This window comes from Eutrigla gurnardus, assembly GCF_963514095.1.
Source record: "Eutrigla gurnardus genome assembly, chromosome: 12".
Taxonomy (NCBI): Eukaryota; Metazoa; Chordata; class Actinopteri; order Perciformes; family Triglidae; genus Eutrigla; species Eutrigla gurnardus.
The window spans coordinates 25,873,279-25,885,950 of record NC_139926.1 but is presented as its reverse complement, the minus strand read 5'-3'; the positions used below and the strand labels follow the sequence as shown (position 1 = coordinate 25,885,950).

Genomic DNA, 12,672 nt, shown 5'->3' with positions numbered 1-12,672 from the left:
TCCTTCACTTCACTTCCTGTGTGCTACTCTCTGCACCTTCGGATTCCTGTACAGTATCCACCACCACCAAAACAAGGCCTTCAGCCCCCCCCACAGTCTGCAATTACAACCCCCTTAAAGAAAATGATGTGCCATTAGAAGTGGGAGTGTGTTTGGCAGGCAGGAGAGATGGCAGATTTAGGGCGAGTTATTGATTGGAAAAGTGGGGTCTGTCACAGCACATTAGTTCTCAGGGGAGTAATCCACAGCAGGTTGCTGCGAGAAGCATCTGCTGCCGGAGAGAAGTAATTAAAAACAGGATGTTGAGGCAGTTGCCATATAAACAGGAAATAAGACGGCGGTAATAGACACTTCACGCTGATGCTGTGAGATGTTTTTTTTGTTTTTTCACACCGACGTCGACTTTAATGGATGCAAAGCGCATAGCTAAGGTGAAAAGCTCAAGGTCAGGCCGGACCCGGATTGAATACAGATTAATGTGTGTGATTAATGTGTGTAACAACTATGAATTAGGAGGTTTTGGCTGCAATCAAACCCCCCACCACGTCTCCTAACTGGTACTTTCCGTTCCCGTTTATAGAGTTTATGAAACGGAGAGTAAATCACACTTTACTTGTACGGAGCAGCGTTTCCTGCTTTCAGACGTCTCACTGTCTTGTTTGCCCTCCATTAAAAAAGTCACATGTTCTCTTGTTTTCACGATGCAGTTTGATGCTGAACTTTCTTTTCTTTTCCCCCGATGCATTATTTTATTTATTTATTTCATTTTTTTAATGTGCAAAGCTGCTCATTTCTTAATTCTTATTCCCGGGAAAATAACTATCTATCCGGCTTGTCCTCTCGGTGTGTCTTAAAAAAAAAAAAAAAAAAGATACCAGATGGTACTTTGTGTTCATTGCAATATGTTGTTATGACAACAGTCTGTGTGATGTTTTTCCACTCTTTGATACTTGTCATGTGGTTTGCCTCGGTAAGTCCTCCACGCCATAATAAATCATATACATATATCTACTGTATATGTATTTAAATGTGAATGGTCCAGTGTGTGCTGACGGTATCTATCTTCTGTCTTATTGGAGCTCCTTTAAACGACCTGGTTTCACACGTCTCCTTTAATACAACCCAAACAGAGAGGAATTGATGGTCTTGTTACACCTGTCAATATTTAGATCTGCCTCTAAAAAAACAGAACAAGAAGAAAAAGAAGAAGCCTGTTTTACTTCCTCTTTTACTCTGTTTCACACTGACCTCTAGAGGCTGAAACCATCACTACAGCGGCGGTCAAAGATGTCTAATGAGTGATTTTTGTCTTGAATTATCAATAACTTGTGTCCAAGTAAGACTCATTATATATGTTATAACATGGTGTATAAATGATATTTTAACAGCAGCATTTAATGCAGAAAGGGACGTTACAGACATTAAAGCTGCAAAACAGGTGAGATTAAGTGTTTAGAAATGTTTTCCTTTATTTTTATTGTAGAAAATAGCATTGAATTGTATTTTTTGTTGATCACTTTATGTATTTATTTATTGAGTTATGTTTTCTTTATATTTCCGTCACTGAGTAAGTTAAAGGATTCCCTAAAATAATATAGTCTTCTTTGAACAATAAGAAGTGTGAACGTCTTAAAGGGGATTTTCTTGGCAGAAGTGGAGTATTAATATTAATAAGTACACCTTCCTTCATGTATTATCACCTGAAAATAAGAATCGTTATGTCTTCTTTCCTTTAGAATTCATGTCTAGATAGGATTGTTCGCATGTTCATGCTTTTGGCCACCGTACTTCTAAAATGCTTGGAACAAAGGAGAAGTTTCAGTTGGTTGCAATCTGCAACTTCACCACTAGATGCCGCCAAATACACGCCGCACCTTTAAACTCCGTTTTAACGCAATCATTCTGTCTCAAAGTATGAAAATCATCATCAAAAATAATGCAGACGTTCAAATTAAAAGCGGCAGATTTCTGACTGTCGTGATTGTCGGATGCTGCCGATCCCCCGTCCCTTTAAAATGAATACTTCCCTTTAATCCCCAACAGAAATCAGGCGACGGAAGAAAAGGGAGCGATGAAGCAGATGGCAATTATATGTGTGAAATACAGTGTTCACTGCAACACAAGTGGCCTGATGGTCCGCGAGGGACATGTTTCTGTGCAACGAAATGAAAATAAAGATGTATAAAACGTATATATATCATAAATAATATATAATAATTACATTACATTCACATTACACTTCATTGCCTTGATAGTATGTATTAGTTTACCTTGTTAGTTTTCCCAAAACAGAAAGGAATTAAAGGTAATATTTCTGATGTCACGACGCGGATCTATAGATAAATAATACGTTAGCATTCATAACATGTTTTAAATATTGATTTTCATATTCATGAAGTGTTTTAAATATTTTTATATTATATTAAATATTTTAAATCATTTTTAGATTAGATAGACGAATCACTTCTTTCACAATTTCTGAAGGAGTATCATATACGTGTTTTTAAAGTATTTTTGGACATAATATATGGATTTTGTTTATTTACAATTAATTTTCTTCATTTTCTTTGTTATTATTAGGAATATATTGGCAATTATGCCTCATAAAGCAATATGTCGCTCATTGTAATATGTTTAATATTATTATCAACCACACGAGATGTTTGTTAGCAGATTAAAGTTTTATTGAAACTATCCGCCAATCTGCCATTAAATATTAAAATGATTTGCATTTCCTACTAAACGTGACGTTTGTTGTCAAAACTGAGAGCCAATCAGCTCTAAGAATGAGGTGACAGCCAGGCGTTTTCCCATCATGCCCCGGGCGTGGCTCAAAGGCTGCGGCCTCCTCGCATCTCGTGAGTTTGATCGTTGCCTGCACGCGTGCATGACGTCAGCGCACGTCGGACACGAATGTCCGCCAGTGGATCCCGCAGGTCACTGATCTCCTCCGAGCCTGTTAAATGGAGCGCGTGGACAAGATGACGCACAGCAACGGCGTCACAGAGACACGTGACACTGAAGTGAAGGTGGTGGACAGGTGTGATGGAACCTCGACAGGTGTGCAGGTGTGCAGGTATGCAGGTATGCTCAGACCCAGTCCTTCATTTGAGTTGTTTTATAAGATACTGGTGCACAGAGTGTAGTTCATGAGGAAGTTCAGCAGCGCCACACTGCCCTCTAGTGGTCGACCTGTAGTCCTGCACCTCTGCTGAGCCCACCAAGTCCTGCTGAGCCGTGACGTGTATTCACTTTTACATACAGGTGCACGGATGTGGGAGTGAACCAACCAATCAGGAACGAGAGTCGCCTGCTGGAAAAGCAACACTTCTCTGTCTGAAGCAACGCAGCACGCAAGTACCTCCATGTACCTCCATGTACACACTTCAGTACTCCAGTAGAAGTACACATACTTGTGTTTCAAAAAGACTCAAGTAAACGTGTAAAAGTGAAATGTTCTCAAAATAGAAAGTAAAAGTATCCATATGAAGGATATTTCTACTGGCTGGTTTTGCAAAACTAACTGAATCTTTTGTCATATTAATAATCAAGAAAATACTCCATAATTTGCCTCATAGCATTAGAACTCAAGTAACCTCAAAATGTAGAAAGTACAGATATTAGTTTGAACATTTAGGGAGGAAAAGTAAAAAGTTGTCAGAAAAATAAATACTCAAGTAAATATTTGTGAAAAAGTTGTACTTATGTACAGCAAGGAAGTATTTGTACTTCATTCTATCTGCATGTACATGAGTCATAGAAACGGGAGACACATGGAAACACTGGCTCAGAAATGAAACTTTATACAAACATATGATATTATGTTAAGGAAGCAGCATTTCATGATCTATCATGGAAGCATCATCAATACGATAAATCTGATCCTTGTTTCATGACCACTGGATTATTTGTCAAAGGTTAACGGTGATTTTATGATGAGTGGAAGAATTTATATCAAGGAAATTACATTATAAAGCTTTTTTAACCAAATGCTATTTGCAGGTTATCCATATCTATGCTCAACAAATGATTTCTATGAATCTTTTTACTGTAATTTCTTGGGTTTGATCAGAAGCAATAAAACAGAAACAGCTTCATTCCTTCCTGCAGCACTGAATGAAGACGTTTCAGTGATTGGGACATTTTTAAATGTTGCATTAAAATGTGTATATTCACTAGAAAGTGTCTGTTTTTAAATATTCTCAGGCTTTAATTTCTCCTGGAGTGGAAACGGACTTGAACTTGAAACACGTCCTGCACCTCCATAGAATCTCGTGTTTAATTAGTCGTAAAAACCTCATCGGGTGTTTAGTTTTATGATCCGTAGTCGTGGTTTTATGATCCAAAACTTTGTTACAGATGTGAGTTTCATTAAGTATTTAAAACGTTGGTTACGTGTGTTTTTTTTCACGGTTGACCCTGAAAGTTTCCTCGGAGGAGACGATGCTGCTTTTTCACCGTCGCAGTGTTCGGACGCTTGAGATCTGAGAAAGTTCATATCAACAACAACAACAACGTTCACATCTGCATCACAATGTTCTCGTTTTCCTGGTATTTCTAACGCCTTCACATTCTTTTGAACCTCATCTAGATCTAATAATTGGGGTCGGCCTTTGATTCATCCTCTGACCGCAGCTCCAGTTCCTGTGCTGTTATTCACTCTGTGGTTTCACCTTCGAGCTCGTGTTTCCAGGCAGAAGTGATAAACTTCACCTTCGTTCAGAGAGAAGAAAAAAGCGCAGCCTGGTGGTTTTAAATGCAGCCTGATATTCTGTTGTTTCCGTGCCGACGGTTGTCGGGGAGTGAAGGACGGTGGAGATGTTTTACTGACTTCAGCAGATGTCTAGAAATCACTTCCTCAAAAATCCACAACTGAGAGGTTTTGAAAAGCCTTAAATCACATAATGAAGAACTGTATCATCTATTGAGGGCGTCGGCTTCACACCAGTCTGCTGCTCCGTCTAACGTGGGTTATGATTCTTACATATTAACATACACACCGCTACATGATTTACGTTCACACGTTCACACGTTCACATTCTGCAGCTCGGGATTGGCAGGCTGCTGCCACAGTTCAGCGTCGGGACAGGAAGCCTGCAAGTGTAGCTCCTCGTGATTCATGCTACACACCAACAAGTTGTCTTTTTAAAAAAACGTAACCTTTCGCTGACCCGTTTACCATAGCTGTAGCCGTAACCATGAAAAAAATCCACACTGATTTAACGTAACCACACGTAACCGAGCGGTAGTTGTGTTGTTGTAAAGAGACAGAAGCTTTTGTCTCACACTATGGTGGTTTATCATATATTTAATTTGTACATGTAAGTTATACTATAGTGCATTTTTTAAAAGGGGAACACCACCTAAATTTAGAATTCCAATGTTATTTCCACGACACACATTTGATAATTCGTGGGGATTTTCTTTTACCCAAATGAGATTCATTCTGTTGTCTGTTGTGAAACAGGAAGTGTACCGTGTGGATGGATTTATATGGTAGGTCGTTTGAAGAAATGGGCGTAGTTCCCCTTTAACTACAGCTGCTGTGTTATGAAACAAATTGGCATTGTACATCTTAGGTGGCAGCTACATTGTTGACAATTGAGATTAAGTTAAATGCAGAGCGACACAGGCTCCAAAACGGAGCCTTGCGGAACTCCCTGACTGAACTAACTAGTAACTATTCACCCGTCCAGCCTTATCCGTGAGTTCTCTAGAAAACAGTTGAGACAGGAAATGGTTCACTGAAAGCAGATAAATGTGGTTATCTTCGGCACAAACGGTTTGCCTAAAAATAAATCCTGTAAGTTTAAGCGCCAAGAACGTGCAGCAGGTTGGTTCATTTCTAAAGTGAGAAACGCCTCGTTATTACACAGCCGTATCCATGGTGATGCATAACATAACTCCGTTAGTCACCTTGTAGCAATCACATGCGTCTCCACGGAGACGGCAAGTTGGTAAACACGGATGTAAACAACAAAACGGTCAGAAGAACTCTGGCTTTTGCAAATGATGTTTAATGAGGATACGAAATGCACTCGACACAATACACACATCATCACGGCGAATAACACGAAAACGCAGCGGTGTGCGCTTACGAGAAAACGACATCAGAGACCACGCCCACTTTTATCGCAGGGACTGTTTCCCTCGATACAGGCTTTGTCACACTGAACTCATCAACGTCGCCGTTCGAGGCTCAGAGACGGGAGGAGGATGCGTCAAACAAACCCAGGACTTTCAACCAGGAGACCCGTGTTCGGGTTCTATGTTTGTGTCCCCCGCACCTATGTTTTCCTTAGCTAGCGTAGCATTTTTAATGTTTTTCAAGGCGTCCCGATCAAAGGGACAGAATGTGGACGAGAACGTATTCGGTGCTTTTCCAACCAATTAAGGTAAATCCAGCTGGCAGGCAGCTGCAAATAAGGAGTGTCCACTTTTCCCAGATATCACGACGACAGTACGAACTGAAGGGAAACCTGAGGCAAAAAAACATCCTGAGATTTTGAATCTAATTTCATTTTGGAGCAAAAGTCAACTTCCTGTCGACTTCCACCCGCGTTCATGGATGCAACGCTGGGATGAAGGGATCCAGTTTACTGCTTCACACGGCTTTTGCTACTTTTTCAGTCCCATAGAAATCCGAATGTGGGTGTGGCTTCGAAGTCCTCTCCCAGCATGCACTGCTTCATGCTCATGCATGCAGCAGACGTGGAGAGCTAGCCTCCGTTCTCGCCTTGGCTGCAGATTATAATCTGCTTTCCTGAGAAATTCACTAATACTGATGAGAAAATATGTAAACACACAGTCCTTCTGTTGATCTTTCAAAAGAAAATGTTCCTTTTGTAAACAAAATTTGGTATCTCTATGCACCCAGCTCGCTGCATGAGTGAGTCCACTTTGAAGGATCCGTTCCTCCTGGTCTACTAGTGCTGGTGAGCCCGCCTCTCCGTCAGCCTCTCGCCGGCCGTCCACGCCGTGGAGCTGTTGAGGTGGATCTTGTTGCCGTCCAACATGTCCTTGGAGGAGCCCTCGGGCGACGTCCTGGCGGCGCTGGAGAAGGACATGCTCACCTGCAGCCTCAGCAGCTTGCGCAGCTTCCTCTTGTAGCCCTTGCAGGCGAAGAAGTAGATGAACGGGTCCAGGCAGGAGTTGAGGTTCATCAGGCACACGGTGACGTGCAGCGACACCTGGAACGCCGTGAGGTCGGCGCAGTCGGGGTCGGACGTCAGCTTGCGGATCATGTACTGCAGGATGTCGATGTGGTAGGGGCTGAAGCACACGACGAACACCAGCGACACGCAGCAGATCACGCCGATGGCCTTGCGGCTGCGGCCCGACTTGTCCGTCAGGTGGTTGGTCTTCGCAGTGAAGTGCAGCTTGGAGCAGAGGACGGAGTAGCACACCAGGATGGTGACCACGGGGACCACGTAGCCCAGGAAGACGGCGCCGATCAATATGGTTGCCACGTGGTCCACCTTCTCGAAGTTGGGGTACTCCATGCAGGTGATGGAGCCGTCGGGCTCCTCGTTGGTGAGCGGCATGCCCACCAGGGGGAGCGTCTGCACCAGCACCAGCAGCCACACGCCCACGCAGATGTAGCGCACGTTGCTCACCTTGCGCAGCCGCGCGAAGCGCAGCGGTAGCACCACGGCGATGAAGCGGTCCACGCTCATGCAGGTCATGAAGTTGACGCCGGCGTAGGTATTGATGTAGAAGATGAGGCCTGAGATCTTGCAGAGCGCCTCGCCGAGCGGCCAGTGGAAGCCCAGCGCGTAGTAGACGATCCGCACGGGCAGCGACAGCGTGAAGAGGATGTCGGAGATGACTAGGTTGAGCGAGTACAACGTGGTGGAGTTCATCTTCTTCAGGTTGGGGCGGATGACGTGCAGGGCCAGGCTGTTGCCGAGCAACCCCACCAGGAAGATGACGGAGTAGACGAGGGGCAGGAGGACCCTGGCGTATTCCCGGTGGGCGTACAGGGTGTCACAGGAAGTCTTGTTGGAGGTGTTGCTGGTGGAGGGAAAGGTGGAGGTCACGGGCGCCGCCGTGGAACCCATCTTTATACGTTAGGAACCCGTAACTGCAAAGAGGAAACCACATGTGATTAAACAGCTTTTCTCTTTTCTCTCTAATCCAAAAAAACATACAGAAACGCATTTAAAGTGGAGAAAAATATATATTTCAGGTGCATTTGAAAAAAAAGGGGATTTTTTCATTTTTGAAATGAAACTGTTTTTTTGCCGCAAGCCACAAGACCTCACTTTGAAACAGGAAGTAAGGAAGTGACTTTACTTCCAGGCAGTTTCATTAAAGACAATCAGAGTGGGACATGACTCTAGAATAAACAAAATCATTGTTTTATAATTCATCACACAGTCATGAATTATGAATAATGTTAAAAACATAACAGAGTTAGTTTAGGGAACTTAAAATGTCCGTGAACTCTCTTCAAATGTACCTTTTTATTTTTAGTTTCACAGCAAAGCATTAAAATACATGAAAGCATGTTTTATATAGATGTATAGACATAAACTACTCTTGTTTGTCTCCTGTGAAACAGTTGTTTATTTGGTGGTGTGTTGCGCCCCCTTGTGGTTCTTTTCAAGCAAATCCCAGCAGACCTCAGACTTCTGTTTTACATCACTTTTACTAAACACGTTGCATCATCAAAGCTTCACAGTTCTTCAGAAAACGGTCCCAAGATGAAGAAAGTGTGATTTTTTTCATCTGCTGTGTGAGATGAAGCTGTTCACTGGGACGGCGTTGGTGTTTCCGGCACGTGAGGGTGAGGAAGATGAGGAAGATGATGCTTCACGGCTGACTCACAGGACATGGCTGTTGTTTTCGCGCCTCACGGAGCTAAAAGTAACACGAAGGAAGTGTGCGAACAATAACCAGGCTTCAGCTGCAGGACGCTCACGCCGCCGCTGCAGAGGTGAAACCCCGACTCGGGGGTGTTGAGAGATGTTCTTGTCTATGAGGAAGTTGGCGTCCCCCCAGGGTGCTCTGCTTCAGAATGGCAGGCCAGTCGGAAAAAAAGCCACATTGTCGGAGCCAAAATTATATTTAAAAACGAGGAGGAACCATGCATGTGGAGGAACAGGTTTCCTGGCCCTTCTTTTCAAAATGCACTTTTTTTTATCAGAATGAAGTTATATATTCAGATTTATTAATCTGCAAATCATCTGTCAAGAATATAGTTTTCTGAAAACACTCCAACTGAACCGGTGTCTGAACTGAGATTGATTTGCCTCCAAATGTGGATTTTTTTTTTTAGCATTTCCAGTATTTAGTTTAATCCAGTATTAATTAGAAGTGTAGATGGCGTGATGATGATTTGCCATCAGGTTTCAGACATTTAATATTAATAATAATAATACATTTTTTATTGCGTTTTTGCAGGTTCTCAAAGACGCTTTCAAGAAGCAACGAAATGGAACAAAACAAGCAAACAAAGAAAACAAAACTGAAGTTTCAAGGCTGCTTTTTGACTCATATACAATAATAATAATACAATAAATGTATTTTATCTTCGTACATTTTCACACGTGACAGCCGAAGGATTCAAACTAGCCACTATTTAAAAAAAACAACAAAACTCCAGTTTTCGGGGTAGAAAAGGAAACTCACCTCACTGATGCAGCTTGTTGTTCATCAGGTGGATTTCGAGGTCATGACACTCACTCTCTCTCGCTCGCTCGTCCTGCCGTCCTGACAACGCCACGGCAACCGAATAAGAGCAGCATGACCTACAGAAATCAAGATCCTATCTGCTGCCTGTAACCATAGTGACAAAATATCCTGTTGTAGCTCCCCCCCTCTCTCTCTCTCTGTCTGCCAACATGTGTCTCTCTACCCTCGTGTGTGTGTGTGTGTGTGTGTGTGATATTTCACCTGATGCTACGTTTCTTACGTAACGCCATGCAGACGTTGCTTCAGCCGCTCAGATCACATCTACGTTCGTATAAAAGTTACATCACAGATTCCTTTTTCCTCACTTTCAGATCGATTTCCCTTTTCAGCTCTTGACAAACAAGACAAAAGCAAAAATGAGGAACTTCCCCTGTTCGCTCCAGAAGGCACCTTGTTGTTTTTGATGTTTTAATTTCTTCTGAATTTGAAAATAATCTGCTTGGTTAGTGTGGGGTGGTGATGTCGTGGAGGTATCGGTACTGGTTGCATGTGTGGAGTAACTTCTTGGCTTCGTGCGGTGAGAACTTTCAGCCGCAGCAAACCAGGGTCGGCTTTAGTTTGAGGCGTTTCAAAACACAAAGGGAGATCAGAGAGCGTTTTAAAAGATGTGGTCCAGTAGGGATATCTTACATGGGGAGGAATGTGTTATTAAGTTAAAAAGCTGGAACCTAACTGCACCTCGTATTTGCATGGGGGGTTGCTGAGCGTTTCCACTGTGGTTTCACACCTTTGAATGCTGCTGGATACGACTCTCTGCTGATCGGCTTGATGCTCCTCCCTACCAACCCAGAAAGGTGCATTCAGGTGCATCTGCAGCCACCACTGCTGTATCCTGTGATTGATTAGGTGTTTTTACACGGAGGTCTGTGTTATAAGAATTTTGTATAACCTCATGTCTTAAAGTTTTCTTAGTTCAGGTTACAGCTTTATGTGTTGAACTGTTTATTTCTTTAGTCTCCCCATGGCTGACCTAAATGTTATCAGAGGTCTGGTAGTCATGATGTCTAGTTCTGCATGAAGATTAACTGTCAGTGACGCATCATCTCCTGTGCCTTTAAAAGACTCAAGTCACAACAGTGATTTGAGCACTTCCTCTGTAGCATCCTCACACGTTGTTGCATTGTAACTGCTCCTCTTGTACAGGATTAAAGTCAGACGTCGACTTTACTTATGTCTCCGATCTCCTCCTTGGGTGAATTTATTCGTTTACGGAAGAATTCTTTTAACAGTTTGTGTCCTGGATGTTTAGAAAGAACAGTTTGACGCCACAGTGGTGTCTTGTTTTAGACAGAGTTATTGAGGAACCGGAGAGGCCGTGTGAAGTAATAATACGATCAACGAAGCTGAACTGTTGCTCGTCTCTTCAGTGAAGTTGATGAGCGTCGTCTACGTCATGTTGATGATGCAACGCAGCTTCCTCTCCTTCAGATCAACGTTCTGACAGGAAGTTAAATCCCCCGGTGGCCGGTCGCTGACATAGCACGTCATCAAAACTCACTCACTCACTCACTCACTCACTCACTCACACACTCACTCACTCACTCACTCACTCACTCACTCACTCACTCACTCACTCACTCACTGACTCACTCACTCACTCACTCACTCACTCACTCACACACTCACTCACTCACTCACTCACTCACTCACTCACTCACTCACTCACACACTGACTCACTCACTCACTGACTCACACACTCACTGACTCACTGACTCACTCACTCACTCACTCACTCACTCACTCACTCACTCACTCACTCACTCACTCACACACTGACTCACTCACTCACTGACTCACACACTCACTGACTCACTGACTCACTCACTCACTCACTCACTCACTCACTCACTCACTCACTCACTCACACACTGACTCACTCACTCACTGACTCACACACTCACTAACTCACACACTCACTCACTCACTCACTCACTCACTGCCTCACTCACTCACTCACTCACTCACTCACTCACTCACTCACTCACTGACTCACTCACTCACTCACTCACTCCCTCACTGCCTCACTCACTCACTCACTGACTCACTCACTCACTCACTCACTCACTGACTCACTCACTCACCCACTGACTCACTCACTCACTCACTCACTCACTCACTGACTCACTCACTCACTCACTCACTCACTCACTCACTCACTCACTCACTCACTCACCCACTCACTCACTCACTCACCCACCCACTCACTCACTCACTCACTGACTGCCTCACCCACTCGCTCACTCACTCACTCACTCACTCACACACTGACTCACTCACTCACTGACTCACACACTCACTAACTCACACACTCACTCACTCACTCACTCACTCACTCACTCACTCACTCACTCACCCACTCACTCACTCACTCACTCACCCACTCACTCACTGACTGCCTCACTCACTCACTCACTCACTCACTCACTCACTCACTCACTCACTCACTGACTGCCTCACTCACTCACTCACTCACTCACTCACTCACTCACTGACTCACTCACTCACTCACTCACTCACTCACTCACTCACTCCCCCTCCTGTTGTTGTTGAAAACAAGTCCGGCGGCGCGGCGGAGGAAGTGGCTCCACTTCCTCATGGCCTTGTGGGTCTGACTCACTGGCATCAGACGGCCGGGTCACACCCAACGCTGACAGACGGCCGCCACGGCCCCTCGCCACGCTATTCATAGGACAATGGGGGGGGGGGGGGGGGGGTACCTATACGCCGTCTTTACACTGTTTTTATATTCTCTTACTTTCAAATGAGCGATGAAGATGATGAAGATGATGAAGATGATGCTAGAAGAACCTGGAGACTGTGACATTTGTAGATTTCATTTAGATTCCTATCAGTGTGCATCCGGCTCATGAGGAAGGAAGTGAAGATAAAGAACATCCTCATGAGATGTTTTTGTTGAAATATACAGTTTCTGTTCTATACGCAGATAATAATCTAATTCATACTCTGCTACAGCT

At 43.7% G+C, this 12,672-nt stretch overlaps 1 protein-coding gene across 2 annotated transcripts; it reads right to left on the bottom strand.

Moving 5' to 3' along the window:
* Positions 1 to 5,997: 5,997 nt before the first annotated feature.
* On the bottom strand, positions 5,998 to 9,836 carry gpr183a (G protein-coupled receptor 183a). 2 transcript variants are annotated; one of them, XM_084023774.1, is made up of 2 exons: positions 9,639 to 9,836; positions 5,998 to 8,083 (listed from the first exon to the last, which is right to left on the bottom strand). In XM_084023774.1, exon 2 carries the CDS (start codon positions 8,058 to 8,060, stop codon positions 6,927 to 6,929), a length of 1,134 nt encoding a protein of 377 aa, XP_083879900.1. In that variant the 5' UTR covers positions 8,061 to 8,083; positions 9,639 to 9,836; the 3' UTR covers positions 5,998 to 6,926. The 2 variants fall into 2 exon arrangements, with proteins under 2 accessions (XP_083879900.1, XP_083879899.1); XM_084023773.1 differs by having other exon boundaries at positions 9,634 to 9,835.
* Between the last annotated feature and the right edge of the window lie 2,836 nt (positions 9,837 to 12,672).

What these genes read in the sequence shown, in the direction of transcription:
- gpr183a (XM_084023774.1), bottom strand. Translation starts at nt 8,060, where the DNA reads ATGGGTTCCACGGCGGCGCCCGTGACCTCCACCTTTCCCTCCACCAGC.